This window comes from Salmo salar, chromosome 21 (genome assembly GCF_965601325.2).
Source record: "Salmo salar chromosome 21, fSalSal1, whole genome shotgun sequence".
NCBI classification, from domain to species: domain Eukaryota; kingdom Metazoa; phylum Chordata; class Actinopteri; order Salmoniformes; family Salmonidae; genus Salmo; species Salmo salar.
The window spans coordinates 45,625,373-45,644,215 of record NC_138311.1 but is presented as its reverse complement, the minus strand read 5'-3'; the positions used below and the strand labels follow the sequence as shown (position 1 = coordinate 45,644,215).

General features: G+C 41.7%; 1 protein-coding gene across 1 annotated transcript in view; it reads left to right on the top strand.

Annotated features, from left to right (window-relative positions):
• The window catches only part of pth2ra (parathyroid hormone 2 receptor a), a 120,184-nt gene extending 102,202 nt beyond the window's left edge, over positions 1-17,982 (top strand). The window contains exons 10-13 of the mRNA XM_045704397.2: positions 4,536-4,630; positions 6,041-6,179; positions 10,877-10,918; positions 16,894-17,982. Of these exons, the coding sequence (XP_045560353.1) occupies positions 4,536-4,630; positions 6,041-6,179; positions 10,877-10,918; positions 16,894-17,292 (675 nt within the window). The 3' untranslated portion in view covers positions 17,293-17,982. The remainder of the gene's footprint in view (positions 1-4,535; positions 4,631-6,040; positions 6,180-10,876; positions 10,919-16,893) is intronic.
• The last annotated feature ends 861 nt before the right edge of the window (positions 17,983-18,843 follow it).

Sequence of the window (18,843 nt, the reverse complement as noted above, 5' to 3'; positions counted from 1 at the left end):
TTTTCAATGTTTGGATTTGGAATTCATTGGAAGCTGCAAAGACAAGTTTAATCTATTTATAGATGTTGACGAACCATCAGTACTGTACCAGTAATGTGGAAGTTGGACGTGAATGAATTTGCAAAAGCAAATTGAATTAATTAATCAATGCCAATGATTAATCCTACCTGGGTAGGCTATCTGGGTATTAAACTTGAATTAACCTGAGGTTGCTTCATCCAGGTTAATATGGGAAGTTTAAAAGTGTCTCATTTGATTGCAAGAACATTAAGGTATGTTCAACAATTTAACTTATTAAATTGAATGAGATGATAATCCATACAATCTCCATTGATTGGATATCATAAGTGTAAACAGTAGATCAAATGTTGGGAATACTCCCCACTTAGGTACACTTCTTCCTTGGGCCGAAGCCACATGGGATTCCCGCTGGGGCGGGACTTCTGTCAGTACTGGATTACTGAATGGGTTTTGTAAAAACCAAATTTGACTGATTGATCAATTTTAATGATAAATCAAACCTGTATAGGCTATTTGGGATTTAAACTTTAATTAACCTGAGAGGTTTATTCATCTAGGTTAATGTGGGAAAAAGATTACAATGTCTCATTTAGAAAACTTATTTAAAAGATCCACTTGAGAATGTAAATCTGGCAATTTCACTTATTAGTTCAATTGAATAAGACATCGATATCCGTCTGGATATCACGAGTAACGACTTGAGTGTCACCTGACTAATTATTCTTGAAGGAAAGTACTGGTGACTCTTCAGAGGTCCCTGCTGGCACACGCTGAAATCCAACTCAAGTCGGATGAATTACAATGTGGCACAAAACAAAATGGCTGTTTTCCCTTTTGTTAGCTTAGCATCTCGAGCAAGCTAATGCTACTTGATGCCTGAAAAATGCTCAACATAGGATTCCCTTGGCAAGGGAAAGGTTTTACTTATAACGTATTATGTTCAAACCCTTTTCGGCGATATTTGACGATGTTTTAACCGGAACTCGCGTCAAACAATCGAAATGCACCGTGGTCTATTCGCATCGAAACGCGAGCGAGACAGAGAGATACTTATCGCTGGTCAAGCTAATCTCTCCTAAATTTCAGTCGGCTGGGTCTTTGTCCTCGCTCGAGAAATTAATAATGACCTAGCCAACACGCATCTGAAACGCGAGGGGCAGAAATACTTAGCGTTTGGCCAAACGCGCTATTTCTCAGATAGCTTTACCAGTCCTCCTACAGAACTGTATAGCTTATGCTCGCCACTGACTACCTCAGAGCACAACACGGAGGCGATTCTCCAGAGCACACACACACCAATAATTCCGGTCTACAATTCCCATAATGTATATAATAAACTTGGTATATTATGTAATCTGCGTTTCAATTTTATATAGGCTGAATCAAAATGAAAGCTTCATCCTATTTTAGATTCCTCGCACGGGGGCTCCAAATGTCGAAATTACCCAAACGTGCGGCCTAGTTTTAGAGTCCACTCAGGGTGCGCCAAAAATGTCTGTTCAGACCCTTTTCGGATCATTGAACAATGTTAAATTCTTAGGAAGCAGAGTATACTCTGGGCTAACAAGTTGAATCAGCAATACAAAATTGGGTTTAATTATTTATTTACTAAATACCTAAACTAATCACACAGAATTACAAATACACAGAATACAAATGATGTCATACAGAAAACGTCCCGGTAGACGGAACAGATATGATGGCTGGTTACACAAAGGAAAGGGGGTTGGGCTTGAATGAAAGAGCGGGAAGATTTAGGAACACAGAAACAGCAGCTATGCTATCGTAAATACATGATCTTATGCATTCTAAATTACCGCCCATTTGGAAAAGGAAAATGCAATAAATATTTACTCTGAGCTGCGCTTCGGTAGATTGGTCGTAGATGCTGGCCGGGTTGGCCAACAGATCTTCCTGTTAGTGGAAGAATGTCTCTGGTGGTAAATTGGATACGTGGTGGTATCTTCGTCTGGTTGTTAGACTGGATCCGTCGTCCGTCCTTTCCTAGCCCACGTTTACAGCGGCCGCTGCTAACTCAACGGCTAGGAAGTATCACTTCTGTAGTGAATAAGCTCAAAGTTCATACCATTCGCCACAAAAGCTCACGCCGAGGTTGGCTTAGTTCTGTACTTGACCTGTGTGTCCTTCTAACGTAGAGGCTGCAGACCTCACGTGCTGGAACAACGTGGTTATCTTTTCATCAAAGGCTTATATAGTGGAGAGGGGGAGGGATGTGTTTCATCGTTTATAACCCCTGTCTCTTCACAGGGGTGGGCCACTGATCAAGCAGGGCACTTTCCTTATGAAAACCCAATTCTCTCATTTGGAAGCTAAAATTACATTTAATCTCCTAACAAACAATTCCAATATCAAACATTTCAATTGCATAACAATTCCATGTTACTCTGATAACTAGAGGGTGTATACTTTCTCAGGTACAGTTTATGTCGTCCTGTCATCAGTCATAATGTCTCAGATAACAACGAACTGACATCCATACTCATCACGTTCCAAAGCATATTTCCAACTGGTTTTATTACCAAAATATGGTTCCTTTCCCCATTTGTTTGATGTTCCCAGACTCTCTATATTTAACAGGACAGCAGTCCTTCAGGACAGCAGTCCTTCAGTAGGGTCAGAGAGGGGAAGGGAGAAAGGTATTTATGGGGGGGGGTCATAAACCTTACCCACAGGCCAACGTCATGACAGAGCCCTCTGTCAGAATGAAAGCCTAAATACATAAACGTCCCATTTGCATTTTTCTAATTAATTAATTATACTGAGGCAAAAGGCATTCAACTGATTGCCACACGTCTCAAAATTAATACTTTTCATCATGCCATTTTCAGCCGTCGCTGAGGTGTTCCTCAGAGAGAATCGATCATTCATCATGAACGGAACAATGACCTGATTCTGTATATGAGTCAGGCAAAATGATGAGTTTGGAAACGAATGCCCTCTCAATACGCGGAACCCTCCTTGAACCCCATTTCAAAGCCTGTAGTCTCTTATTATATTATATATGGAGTTCTATAACTCGTACTCGTACTGAATTACTTGATCCACTGATATACCATGGTACCGTAATTTCCGGACTATTGAGCGCACCTGAATATAAGCCGCACCCACTGAATTTATTTTTTTATTTTATTTTGAACATAAATAATCCGCACATGTCTATAAGCCGCAGGTGCCTACCGGTACATTGAAACAAATTAACTTTACACAGGCTTTATCGAAACACGGCTTGTAACAAAAATAAATAGGCTTTAACGAAACACGGCTTGTGACAAAAAAGAAAACATTTGCAGTAAGCTTTAGTTGCTTTTTGCACTGAGTCAATTCCTCACGCTGCTGTTTCCAACGTCTTATCATTGACTCATTAAGACCAAGCTCCCGTGCAGCAGCTCTATTTCCTTTTCCAACAGCCAGATCAATCGCCTTCAACTTGAAAGCTGCATCAGATGCATTTTTCCGTGTCTTTGCCATGATGAGGGTGACAAAATGACTACCGTAATCAGAATGATGGGAAGTTTGAGAGCGCTCGATTTAATCTAAACAGTAAACAAAAAAACTTAACCCGTTCGGCAATTTCATTGGTCTAATGAAAGCTTCATGCTGCCAAAAAACTGAGCACGTCACAGAATGTGTTTATTTGATGAAAAAAAAATTGAAAGCGGGAAAAATCCATATATTAGCCGCGTCATTGTTTAAGCCGCGAGGTTCAAAGCGTGGGAAAAAAGTTGCGGCTTATAGTCTGGAAATTACGGTAGATAGAACCTGTGTTTTCACATGTCCAGGCACTGTATGGTCTATCATCAGGATTCGTGAGTAACTGATTACATGTAATGGATTACTTTTTTCTTAACCGTAATCAGTTATGTTACCAGTGAAAAATATTGTAATCAGATTACAGATACCTTCGAAAAACTAGATGATTACTTCTTGGATTACTTTTTAATTCAGAAAGAATATTTGCAGAAAAATACGTTAAGAAACCTTTCTAATGACATTCAATTCAGAATTTAAATAAGGCGCAAATTTAAGTTTGTTCCATCATGACACAGGAAATGCATTTTATGGATCGTTTTTGTCCTCTTCTTATGCCTCTTAAGGGGAAAGTAACTGAAAGTAATCAGATTACATTACTGAGTTTTGATTACAGTTATGGACAGGTTACTGGTTGAAATATTGGACAAGTTACTGGTTGCAATTTTGGACATGTAACTGTAACTGATTACATTTAGAAAGTAACCTACCCAACTCTATATCATGTATCAACATGCTTCAATGCCCCCTGACAGTCAAGCCCATGTTATCTCTCAATGGATTGTAAAGAGATATTAAGTGCTAAGAGGATGGGCTTTTGAGATAGAATTGAGAGGAGATTAGAGAAGTGAGGAGATTAGAGAAATGAGGGAATATGTTTCAAGCAGAGGACATGTACTCTCTGCAATCAAGTGTCTATTATCTCTGGTTCAGCTAATTAGAACTTTTTCCAATTGTCTTTTCAGCTGAATTTTATCCTTTTTGTGAACATTGTGCGAGTGCTGGCAACAAAGATCAGGGAGACCAACGCAGGGAGATATGACACAAGAAAACAGTACAGGTGGGTAAAAAGATGGCAAAAGATTTCTGTGAGGACCCACTAGTTATTTGAATGTCTATTGATCACACTGAAAGTCAACTGTAGTAAGGCATTTTACCTTTTTTTCTGCTGTAGAGTTGAACATTGTTGATTAAAAAGCATTCATAATTTCAGAAGGTTATAGACAAACTATATTCACAACTATATTCAGACTGCTTTGCCTCTTGTGCTCTTACCTTTTGTACTTCCTTTAATGTTCCCTTTTAACAATGACTTGATATGGGTGTACATTTTGTCTTGGGTGTGAAATGTCTTGCCACTAGAATATAATTTATGTTCGGTCTGAAATCTCCTCTGTGCTTCGTTATCGTTCCAAAGAGGGATGAAACACCATAAAACATACACAAAAGCACATATTAGTTGGTATTATTTTCTATCTGCAATTACCCATGATGCTACTGAACAACATCTATAGTGGATGTTGAAAGCCCCTGTAATGATAGGGCTGCGTGTTGGGGAGGTGAGAGTTATTCCGAGGTTCATTCAGAGGGTGCGTCTCAAATCTCACCCCTAGTGTTCCCTATTTAGTGCACTGCTTTTGAATACGGCCCATGGGGCTCTGGTCTAAAGTAGTGCACTATAATGGGAATAGAGAGGACTGATCCAGAGTGTTTCCACCAGGGTCGAAGCCCCACGTCACTCTGCTAGGCTTAATAACAGTTATACAACGCAAACACACACACAGGCACACACATGCACATTCATACACACACACACACACACACACACACCGGTGTCTGAGTCACCTTACAGACCAGGAGAACATTACCCTGCAGGAGACTGTCAACCCTGCTGTGGGCGTCAGTCGTGTTCACTGGACTGTAGCATGAATGATGATGACAGATATGAGGGAGGCACGCTCCCATCTTAACTAAATGTGCCATTTACACACCATTTACACCAGTTTCCCATCTGACGTCTGCCTACGGGCCATTTATAAATGCTTTATAATTACCTGTAGGTTTCGTTGCTTATTGGCATTTTCACTGATGGATCGGGAGATTGTTTAGATAGATAATTAATACAGATCAGATCTGAGGGGAAGAACCACAGACCCCTTTGGCGAGGAAAGCAGAATTTTGCAAATGTGACATGACTAATGGCCATCTGTGACATGTGAAACCCTGTTTACTAAACAGGGAGTTGTTGGTGAGTGTCGATGTCATGGCTGAATCCACTGCGATGTAAAGACGGGTGACCTTCAGCCTTTCTGTGTGTGACAAAAACAACTACATTGAAGTCTGACAGCGCAGAATTACTGATCACCTTCCATCCCAAATAACGACCTATTATGAGATAAAAATTCAGCATCTTGTCTTGTCTTGCTCAAACTGATCCTCTCCAACCTATTGCTTGTGTCTGTACCCACAGGAAGTTGGCTAAGTCCACCCTGGTGCTGGTGCTGGTGTTTGGGGTCCACTATATTGTGTTTGTGGGGATGCCTCACACCTTCCAGGGCCTCAGCTGGGAGGTCAGGATGTACTTCGAGCTCTTCTTCAACTCCTTCCAGGTAACTGGTTATTCATACCATCTTTTTGAAAATGAGGTACAGATGTAGAACCTTCATTTGAGCCAGTGTCCTATAGCAGCAAAATAGTCCTGCAGCAACAGGAAATGTGAATTATTATGTGGATTATAATTACATTTACATTTTTGTAGGATTGATTCCTTTTTCAATAAGGAAAATCAAGTTAGAATTTTCAAAGTGGAAATTACCAACTTTAGAAGCCTTTTTAAAACTCAAATAGACTGCAAGTTTTACATTCTCAGCAACAAAAGAGTGATCCAATTAAGATGCTACATCTGCAGTCATTTCTTCGCAACTTTCCAACACTGCTTGAACTTTATCCCCTAAACATAATTTCTCACCTGAGGGAAGTTAGGATCTTTGTGGCCATAGTCCCACCAACATCCATAAAAAAAACAAGCAATGAAATTACGATTTGCTTCATCAATCTTACCTTTATCTATCGCCACAGACCAGTGACATTATTAGCCGATTCAAAACTCTGACATAAGCTTTGGGAGAGATGGTCAATACAACTGATTGCTACTGTACTTCCTACATTATAATTTTCCTCCTCATTATCATCTTCCTCCTTAGCACAAACTGGCCCTCACAGTCTAGACCTGGATACAGTACCTGCAGGAAAATTTGGAAAATGAGCCAAATTTTGCTTCCAGAAAACAGGAGTTTCTACTAGAGATCCTTCTACTGAGGAGGTGATAGCAATAGATGACCCTTACTCCCTGAAGAGAGGAGAGCAATCTACTAGGAATAATAACAGAGAGGCTGCTATAGTGCACTCCAGTAGCAACACTTCCAATGACCCCGGCCCACAGGTAATGGGAAGGGCTGCTCTTAATGGGCTCTGAATCATACAATCAGTTGTAACAGTGGTGCCAATACCATATGTGCCCCACTCTCTTTTGGAGCCCATAGTCACATACTATACTGTTGATTTATTTTCAGATCAAATCAAATTTTATTTGTCACATGCACCAAATACAACAGGTGTAGACTTACATTTACATTTACATTTAAGTCATTTAGCAGACGCTCTTATCCAGAGCGTCTGCTAAATGAGCTTAGTTACAAGCCCTTAACCAACAATGCAGTTCATTAAATAAAGTTAGAAAATATTTACTAAATTATTATATACTCTTTCAATAAATCAAATCAATCAAAAAGTAACACAAGAAATGTACATAACAATATCGAGGCTTTATACAGGGGGTACCAGTACCGAGTCAATGTGCGGGGGTACAGGTTAGTCAAGGTCATTTGTAAAGTGACTATGTACAGCAGGGCTGCCCAACACTCTTCCTGGAGATCTGCCATCCTGTGGGTTTTTAGTCCAACATTCTTCCTGGAGATCTACCGTCCTGTGGGTTTTCAGTCCAACCCGCTTCCTGGAGATCTACTGTCGTGTGGGTTTTCAGTCCAACCTTCTTCCTGGAGATCTACCGTCATGTGGGTTTTCAGTCCAACCAACTTCCTGGAGGTCTACCGTCCTGTGGGTTTTCAGTCCAACCCTCTACCTAGAGAGCTGCCGTCCTGTGGGTTTTCAGTCCAACACTCTACCTAGAGATCTACCGTCCTGTGGGTTTTCAGTCCAACCCTCTACCTAGAGATCTACCGTCCTGTGGGTTTTCAGCCCAACCCTCTTCCTGGAGATCTACCGTCCTGTGGGTTTTCAGTCCAATCCTCTTCCTGGAGATCTGCCGTGCTTTTGGTTTTCAGTCCAACCCTCTTCCTGGAGATCTACCGTCCTGTGGGTTTTCAGTCCAATACTCTTCCTGGAGATCTACCGTCCTGTGGGTTTTTAGTCCAATCCTCTTCCTGGAGATCTGCCGTGCTTTTGGTTTTTAGTCCAACCCTCTTCCTGGAGATCTACCGTCCTGTGGGTTTTCAGTCCAACACTCTTCCTGGAGATCTGCCATCCTGTGGGTTTTCAGTCCAACCAACTTCCTGGAGATCTACCGTCCTGTGGGTTTTCAGTCCAACCCTCTTCCTGGAGATCTGCCATCCTGTGGGTTTTCAGTCCAACCCTCTTCCTGGAGATCTACTGTCCTGTGGGTTTTCAGTCCAACCCTCTTCCTGGAGATCTACCGTCCTGTGGGTTTTCAGTCCAACCTTCTTCCTGGAGATCTACCGTCCTGTGGGTTTTCAGTCCAACACTCTTCCTGGAGATCTACCATCCTGTGGGTTTTCAGTCCAGCCCTAATTTAACACACCTGATTCTACTAATTAGCTGCTCAACAAGACCTTAACTAGCTGAATCAGATATGCTAAATTAGGGTTGGACTGAAAACCTACAGGACAGTAGATCTCCAGGAAGAAGGTTGGGCAGCCCGGATGTACAGCATTGATAACAAACAGTATCCACTGTTTACTATGTTCGGTAGGCCTAGCTCATAATAGTTAGTAAAATCAAGGTTAGTGCATCATTACCTTCATAACTGTGTTCTATGCTGTTTTCCTAATGAATTAACTGATGAGGCAGAATAAGTCACTATATTCTGAAAGATGTTCCCCACCCGTTGAAGCCAAATCATTAAATTGAATGAGGATTTTGGGGTGGGGGGGAGTACACAATTTGAATTCCACATGAGAACCCTCTCACCCCTCAAAATTGAAAGTGTCTCTGAAAGCTGATAAAACAGTATTCAATGAAATTAAGTAGGATCCAGTTTTAAAAGAAAGCTTTAAAGTAGTATCCAATAAAAAATACTTTGGGACAGGAGTTAAGCAGTGAAAGCTACTTTGCTCTGTAGAATTCGCTCTGTAGCTTTCACTCTGTACAGTTCACTCAGACTGGTGTGGTTTGACAGGGTCTGCTACAGTTCAGAGACTGAGCCTCAGGCAGGTTGGGAGATTCTCTGCATCCTGGCACTTTCCCTTCATCTCCCTGTCTAACCGAGTCTAGCCGAGGCCAATAAAGACAGGGAAGGTCCTTCTCCGGACCAAGGGCTTGTGACAGGTTCACTCTCAGTCAGTCATGAGAGCCTTTTGTTTAAAGTCAGTTGATCACAGCTGTGCCAGACAGTGTAATAGTGTGTAGGACACCCCGTTAGTAGCTCACCACGAAACAATTTATTATCATTCTACTAATATAACATTTCAGCTTCAAATCAGATTTTTATGATTTTGAATTGAATGATTTAAGGGGATAATTATAGAGACAACCAACTGTTGTTCAAAAGAGCTACTCTGACTGACAGCTGGCCTATCAGAAACCTCTTATAAGCTGCTCATCGTATCTTAAACTCTTTGTTGTCGCTTTAATAGTTGTTCTGACAGAAAGAACAAAGATTTTTCTTACAACGAAGTTTGACTAGCCACGCAAAATGTATCACTGTGTTGACTACAATATTGGTTGTAATGTACAGAACTTTCATCTTTGTTGTTTAGTTGTCTTTCTATGGAATTACCCAGAGGATAACAGCTTTCCTCATGGTTTGTGTTTCCACATTTGTTTCAAATACGTTTTGTAATGTGTTGGCCTCCCCTTGTCTCCAGTTTGCAAAAGGAATTCCTTCATATTCTGTCTGTTTCTGCACGCACGTCATAGCCGTATTACCCCATGACATTATTCTGTTTCAACATCAACATCCTGGCTGTATTCCTCCAAGGCATTATTCAGTTTCTACATGTACATCATAGCTGTATTGCCCCAAGGAGTTATTCTTCATATAGCACAGTGTATAGTGGGGATAATTTTCATACAAACATTATAGCTATGTGTTTTATGTACAAAGTTTACATCTCCACTTTTTTGCATGAACATATGAGTCACCATCACTGAATAATATGACAGTTTGACTCATTGTGTATCTTTGTTTACCAGCTGAAGGAGGTGAAACGATAAAAGAGTGAGAACAACACCATGTCTATTCACATTTAGTGTTCACTCCTTACTAGGCTAGTCACATGCCTGATTTAGCTCAGTCAAGGAGAGTCAAAGCCAGCCAGCACCATAGATCTGCAACCTTTCCATAGCGCAACAGGGTGCTGCTGCTTGCACAAAGACAGGCAGGAGTGGAGGAAAGGGGAATATTTGAAAGAGAGAAGAACAGATATAATGGTCTGTAAGATATAGCAGAAGTGATGCCAATCAATGCATGACCTTTTCATATAGAGTAATAATGATTTGAGGAATAAAGGTTGAAAAATGAATATGAATTATATCAAAACATCTCATACATTCATAAGCCATATCAGTAGATATGTGTTACGTTGAATAGAGACAGAGAATGAAGGAAAGAAGGGTACAGATGTAGGATCTTAATTTGAGCCAGTTTACTACTGAATGGAAATAATCCAGCAGCAAAAGGACATGTTAATTATTATGTGGATTATAATTCATGGACATTTTTGTAGGGGTTGATAAATCTTTTGTTAGGCTAAATCAAGTTTGATGTTTTAAAGTGGAAATTACAAACTTTAGAAGCCCTTTTAAACCATTAATACACTACAAGTTTGCTTATCTTTCTGTTCAGGAACATTCTCAGCAACAAAAGAGTGATCAAATTAAGATCTGTACTTTTTCCCCCTGGGATATGTCACCAGATTGACAAAGGTTTCGCAATGCTATAAACCTTCCATTGCTTTAGAGTATGAATAGGAATTGAATAGCATCTGCAACACAAAAATAAACTCCTCTTTTCTATTACACTGGTTCTCATCTCTTCTGTCTCTTCCAGGGCTTCTTTGTATCCATCATCTACTGCTACTGCAATGGAGAGGTGAGTGTGGATGATTCTACACTTCAACCAGAGAGGAAGAGGTTAAGGATACCCTAGGATAGGGGGCGCCACAGCGCATTTTGAAAACAAATCGTTCCCATTTTCAACGGCCTACTAATCAAACTCAGAAGCTAGGGCATGCATATACTTATTATATATGGATAGAAAACACCCTAAAGTTTCTAAAACTGTTTGAATGGTGTCTGTGAGTATAACAGAACTCAAATGGCAGTCAAAACCCTGAGACCGATTGAAACAGGAAGTGGAATTCAGAATTGTGGACTCGACTTCTCATCTTTCCCTATAAATCACACCGTTAACCATGGTTCAGTGAGCACTTCCTATTGCTTCCACTAGATGTCGCCAGTCTTTTCACAGTGGTTTGAGCCTTATACAATGAGACTCTTTGGAAATTGGTCACAGGGGATGGGCCATCACCATTATGACGCCGGCGGCCATGTCTACCCCCACCTTTGGAATGGGTTTGAAAGACAATTAAATCATCCCCCTCGAATCTTATTGGCTCTCTTGGTGTTACAGGCCCTGAAGATTAATGTTTTACAACGTTTGACATGTTTGAACGAACCTACAGGCGGGAGAATCATTTTATCCGAAACTTCAGCCCTGCGCACATCGGAGAATTTGGAGAGAGCCCAAGGACGCGCTACCAACAGCAGGCTAATGGAACGTGAAGTATGGACTTTTTCGACCGAAAATACATCTGTTGTGGACCTGGGATGCTTTCTGATGAAGACAACTAAAGGTAGGCGATTATTGACAATATTATACAAGATGAGATGTGACATGCGATTGTGCCAAGATGGCGCCGAGCTCATTTAGCTCATTTTCTGAGTATCGCATCTCCTTTTATCGCAAAGTGTGATTACCCAGTAAAGTTAATTTAAAATCTGGTATGACAGGTGTTCTCAAGAGATATTCATCTATAAATGTTAGATTGACAATATAAATTAAAAAAATCGTTATCGGATAGTAATTTAGGGAATTGTAGCATTGTTTACCGGGACGCATTTGAGGGGAAATTATTTAGTCAACGTCAGACGCCGATGTAAAATGCTGTTTTTATATATAAATATGACCTTTATTGAACAAAAGAATGCATGCATTGTATAACATGATGTCCTAGGGGTGCCATCTGATGAAGTTTGTAAAAGGTTAGTGCTGCATTTAGCTGTTTTTTGATTATATGTGATGCAAGTGGTTGGTCGGAAAATGGCTATGAAGCTGCTTTTTACGATGGACTCATCTAACATAATCTAATGATTTGCTTTTCCTGTAAAACCTTTTTGAAATCGGACGACGTGGGTCGATTCAGGAGAGGTGTATCTATAAAAAAAATATATATATATAAAAAAACATTTTTTTTAATTATGATTTTTTTTTAATGCTAATTGGCGATATGATTTTTCGCTGGATTTTGATCCCGCTGACGGGATCAGACGCTGGAGAGGTTTTAAGCAAAAGGGCCGAATCTGCACCAAAATCTGTCTGTTCAAAAATAAAGGGAAAGGGAAAGGGGATACCTAGTCAGTTGTACAATTGAATGCATTCAACTGAAATGAGTCGTCCGCATTTAACGTCTCTGAATCAGAGAGGTGCGAGGGACTGCCTTAATCGTTGTCCACGTCATTGGCGCCTAAAGCATTTTGTATGAAGGTCAATGGGAAAGTGTCGAATTTAGTCAACATAAAATTGTATTGCTCATTTTCTACTTGAGAGTTATTTGATAAATGTTGTAATGTTTAGGTTGTTACAAATGTACTGATATATGTGGACACATATGCCATTGCGGCAACTTTTGAGAAAAACAACGTTATATCCGAGTTGTGCCTGTTCTTGTCTGCTCCCACCTGCCCTCTGCCTTTGCAAACATATATTCCCATTGTTAAAGCATTGAGTCCTGTATCATGTCAGTATATAAACTCAGAAAAAAAGAAACGTCCTCTCAGTGTCAACTGAGTTTATTTTCAGCAAACTTAACATGTGTAAATATTTGTATGAACATAAGATTTGAGACATAAACTGAGTTCCACAGACATGTGACTAACAGAAATAGATTAATGTGTCCCTGAACAAAGTAACAGTCAAAAGTAACAGTCAGGATCTGGTGTGGCCACCAGCTGCATTAAGTACTGCAGTGAAACTCCTCCTCATGGACTGCACCAGATTTGCCAGTTCTTGCTATGAGATGTTACCCCACTCTTCCACCAAGGCACCTGCAAGTTCCCAGACATTTCTGAGGGAAATGGCCCTAGCCCTCACCCTCCGATCCAACAGGTCCCAGACATGCTCAATGGGATTGAGATCCGGGCTCTTTGCTGGCCATGGCAGAATACTGATATTCCTGTCTTGCAGGAAATCACACACAGAACTAGCAGTATGGCTATTGGCATTGTCATGCTGGAGGGTCATGTCAGGATGAGCCTGCAGGAAGGGTACCACATGAGGGAGGAGGATGTCTTCCCTGTAACTCACAGTGTTGAGATTGCCTGCAATGACAACAAGCTCAGTCCAATGATGCTGTGACACACCACCCCAGACCATGATGGACCCTCCACCTCCAAATCAATCCCGCTCCAGAGTACAGGCCTCGGGTGTAACGCTCATTCCTTCGATGATAAACGCGAATCCGACCATCACCCCCGGTGAGCCAAAACCGTGACTCGTCAGAGAAGAGCACTTTTTTCCAGTCCTGTCTGGTCCAGCGACGGTGGGTTTATGCCCATAGGCAACGTTGTTGCTGGTGATGTCTGGCGAGGACCTGCCTTACAACAGGCCTACAATCCCTCAGTGCAGCCCCTCTCAGCCTATTGCGGACAGTCTGAGCACTGATGGAGGGATTGTGCGTTCCTGGTGTAACTCAGGCAGTTGTTGTTGCCATCCTGTACCTGTCCCGCAGGTGTGATGTACCAATCCTGTGCAGGTGTTGTTACACGTAGTCTGCCACTGCGAGGATGATCAACTGTCCGTCCTGTCTCCCTGTAGCGCTGTCTTAGGCGTCTCACATTACGGACATTGCAATTTATTGCCCTGGCCACATCTGCAGTCCTCATGCCTCCTTGCAGCATGCCTAAGGCACGTTCACACAGATGAGCAGGGACCTTGGGCATCTTTCTTTTGGTGTTTTTCAGAGTCAGTAGAAAGGCCTTAATTGCCTACCGTCTGTAAGCTGTTAGCAACTTAACGACCATTCCACAGGTGCATATTCATTAATTGTTTGTGGTTTATTGAACAAGCATGGGAAACGGTGTTTAAACCCTTTGCAATGAAGATCTGTGAAGTTATTTGGATTTCTACTAATTATCTTTGAAAGACAGGGTCCTGAAAAAGGTACTTTTCTTTTTTTGCTGAGTGTATATAATCTTTGTAGAAAGTTAGCAACTAATGAGTGTGTGACTGTGACCAATGCTAGCTACTACCACTGTGGTGGGTGTAGGCAGACAGGAAGTGAAGCGAAGCGAGAGGCTTGACTCCACCCCAAAATCTGACCCCGTGAAAAATACAGTGAGAAGCAGACCAAGTGGGGATTTTTTTTGGTATGGAGTGGCTGCGGATTCAACTTTTCTGGACCTCTCTTCCCGATAGCTAAAGGTCCCAAAGCTTCTGCTCTGCTAGTAGAGAACAGGCTACTCTGGCAAATGGTACTCTTTTAATAAAGTTAGATCAAAGCTGAATCAATGTCTGCAATATCACATAATGAAAGTGTTCGACATAAAATAATTGAATATATTAGCATAGTTTAACATTATTGTAAGACAAAAAACACTACCTCATTTCTTATGACATTTTAGGATTGTTGTGCGAATGGTCACATTTTTCTGTCATGTCTCCAAAACTCAACAGCGCTTTTCGTGGAAGTTTCGTAATGTTTAGGTTGTTACGAGTGTACTGATATATGGTGCATTCGGAAAGTATTCATACCCCTTGCCTTTTTCCACATTTTGTTACATTACAACCTTATTCTAAAATGGATTAAATTGTTTATTTCCCCCCTCATCAGTCTACACATAATACCCTATAATGACAAAATGTGTAAAATAATAAATACTGAAATATCACATTTACATAAATATTCAGACACTTTACTCAGTACTTTTTTGAAACAGCTTTGGCAGCGATTACAGCCTTGAGACTTCTTGGCTATGACACTACAAGCTTGGCACACCTGTATTTGGGGAGTTCCTCCCATTCTTCTCTGCAGATCCTCTCAAGCTCTGTCAGGTTGGATGGGGAGCATCGCTGCACAGCTATTTTCAGGTCTCTCCAGAAATGTTAGATTGGGTTCAAGTCCGGGCTCTGGCTGGGCCACTCAAGGACATTCAGAGACTTGTCTCGAAACCACTCCTGCGTTGAATTAGCTGTGTGCTTAGATTCATTGTCCTGTTGAAAGGTGAACCTTTGCCCCAGTCTGAGGTCCTGAGCGCTCTGGAGTAGGTTTTCATCAATGATCTCTCTGTAATTTGCTCCGTTCATCTTTCCCTTGATCCTGACTAGTCTCCCAGTCATTGCCGCTGAAAAACATCCCCACAGCATGATGCTGCCACCACCATGCTTCACCGTAGGAATGGTGCCAGGTTTTCTCCAGACGTGACGCTTGGCATTGTCCTTCTGGAAGGTTCTCTCATCTCCACAGAGGAACTCTGGAGCTCTGTCAGAGAGTCTTGGTGGTTCCAAAGTTCTTCCATTCCAGAACGTTGGAGGCCACTGTGTTCTTGGGGACCATCAATGCTGCAGAAATGTTCTTGTTTCCTCTTCCCTTGACACTATCCTGTCTCGGAGCTCTACGGACAATTCCTTTGACCTCATGGCTTGGTTTTTTCTCTGACATGCACTGTCACCTTTGGGACCTTATATAGGCAGGTGTGTGCCTTTCCGAATCATGTCCAACCCATTGAATTTATCAGAGGTGGACTCCAATCAAGTCCTGGAAACATCTCAAGGAGGATCCATGGAAACAGGATCCACCTGAGCTCAATTTCGGGTCACTTAGCAAAGGGTCTGAATACTTATGTACAGTAAATAAGGTATTTCTGTTTTTTGTCTTTATGGGTATTGTGTGTAGATTGATGAGGAAAATAATGTATTTAATACATTTTAGAATAAGTCTGTAACGTAACTGTCACGCTCTGACCTAGGAGAGCTGTGTTTTCTCTGTTTAGTTACGTCAGGGTGTGATAGGTGCGTGGGCTTTCTATGTTTTAGTTTTTTATGTTTTGGCCAGGTATGGTTTCCAATCAGAGGCAGCTGTCTATCATTGTCTCTGATTGGAAGCCATACTTAGGCAGCCTGTTTTTCCTGTGTTGGTGTGGGTAGTTGTTTTCCGTTTTGTTAGTATACCTGACGGAACTGTTGGCTGTCGTTTTGTTGTTTTTTGTTTAAGTGTTTTCATTAAAGTATGAGCACTCTACACGCTGCGCCTTGGTCCCCTTTATATGACCCTCGTTACAGTAACAAAATGTGGAAAAGGGGTTTGAATAATTTCCGAAAGCTCTGTAAGTGGACACACGTGGCATTCCGGCAACTTTGAAAAAGGCTGTGCCTGTTGTTCACACGCGTATCTGCCCCCTCTACATTTTTTCCCGTTGTAACAGCAGTCAGTCCAGTATCTTCTCAGTATACAGTATAGATGGTCTTTCCTTCAGCACAAGACACTTCAGGTTGAGAGCTTCCCCTTAGATGTCTGTTCTTTTGACATAAGAAAAACCAGGGCTAAGATTCACCCTCTTCCTCTTTTCTCTCTTTCTCACCATCATCCTCCCCCAACCACCTGACCTCAACCCTCTTCCTCCCCAACCACCCCACCTCAACCCTCTTCCTCCCTCGACCACCCCACCCTACCTCAACCCTCTTCTTCCCCAACTATCCCACCTAAACGCTCTTCCTCCCGTATCCACCCCACCTCAACCCTCTTCCTCCCCCAACAACCCCTTCTCCGCCTCTCCTCATCTCCCCCAAAGGTCCAAACAGAGATCAAAAATACATGGACTCGTTGGAACCTGGCGTTGGACTGGAAGGTTCCGGTGGTGTGTGGCCGTTATCGCTACGGCTCAGTGCTCACCGGGCTCAACAACAGCACCAGCAGCCAGTCTCAGCTGGCTGGGGGCGGCCCCGCCATCCGATCAACCACCCTCTTCTCCAGCCGTGTCTACCGTAGCAACGGACCCCCAACGCTGTCCACACACACCACCCTGCCTGGCTACGTCATCAGTAACTCAGACCCAGACAGCGTCCACCCCTCCATCCCTGAGGAACCAGAGGAGGACAGTGCCAAGCAGGTGGATGACATCTCTCTGAAGGAGACGATGCCTGTTCTCAATAATAGTACGACCGCAGATGATGATGAGGAGACGTTGTAGACATGGGAGAGACGGGAGGTTTTTCTGAATGTGACTGAGCTGGGAAAAACAACAGGCCTTTGGGATAGAGACCAAAGACTACTGGCCCCTAGACATGGGACCACATGTACATTCATACAAATTATTGGCACAGGTAAATACATACATGTAAAGACACACAGACACACACACACACACACACACAAACGCCACATAAAAAAACGGACAAATAAGAAAAGGTAAGTCTCATCTTTGTACATACTCACGGACTGCCCTTTTGTAGCCAATTTGTTGACATTTTCTTGCAAAAAAAAAGCATTGCTTTGTCTATAAAGAATCTCGGACCAAGGATCCATGTTTTCTGCCAAACTCTCCCTAGCCATTGACACTCAGACATCCCATCCTTCAGGGGAGGTCTAAAGTCAGTTCTAAGGGCTATAGGAGCTGGACTGCATCATGTGTTGGTCTGTGCAAAGTACTTTCTTTTTTCAATGCAAAATTATATTTGACTGACTGACAGATGTCTAAATGCCAACAGTATTGTGATTGCCCCCTTAAGCTGAGGTTTATCCAGTCTAGAAAAATACATAAAAAAAAGCTAATTTCTGTCAGCGACTGGCTTGTTGTTGGCTTAAAATGAGATTACAGTCACGTCGCAGTGATATTTGTTGTTCGCTTATCTGTTTACTTGTGATAAATGTTATTTCACTGCTCCCTGTTCCCGACTCTTTCTGTCTTTTAGAGTTACTGTCACTCATACAGAGGGAGGATACAGATGTAGGATCTTAATTTGATCACCCTGTGGTAGGAGAACTTTCCTGAAATATAGGACATTTTACACTTGTAGTGTATTTGAGGTTTAAAAAGGCTTTTGAATTTTGTACTTTCCACTTTGGAATGTCTGACTTTATTTTCCCTTACGAGAAAAATTTAAACAACCCCTACAAAAATGTCCATTAATTATAATCCACATAATTCACATTTCCTGTTGCTGCTGGATTGTTTTCCTACTGTAGCAAACTGGCTCATATTAAGATCCTACATCTGTAATTCAGTCCGCATTGTAGACAGCTCTTCTCCTCCCTTAGGTCTGCATTTACTGTCATTCTGTCAGACAAGGGTCTAATCTAATCAAGCCTTTACTGTGTTTCTACAGCTTAGGCTATTCAAGTCTAGTTCTTGGATGCCTTTTTAGTGATGGTTGAGTCCAGAGGAGGCTGGTGGGAGGAGCAAAAGGAAGGCAGACTCATTGTAATGGCTGGAATGGAATAAATGGAACACTATCATAAAAATCAAACATATGGAAACCACATGTTTGACTCCATTCCTTCGATTGCGTTCCAGACATTACAATGAGCCCATCCTCCTATTTCTCATTCCTACTGTCCTCCACTGGTTGATTCCTATATGCGTAAATATAGATATGATCCTAAATTCTACACTGCATAGATAAGCCAAATGGCTCTGTCATGTTTGTTAGTCTATATATGCATGGGCACATCCACATGCATCTTCTTTATAGTCAACCAAAAACTATTCGACTTCTTGTAAAGCCATTTTAGTCAAAGTTTA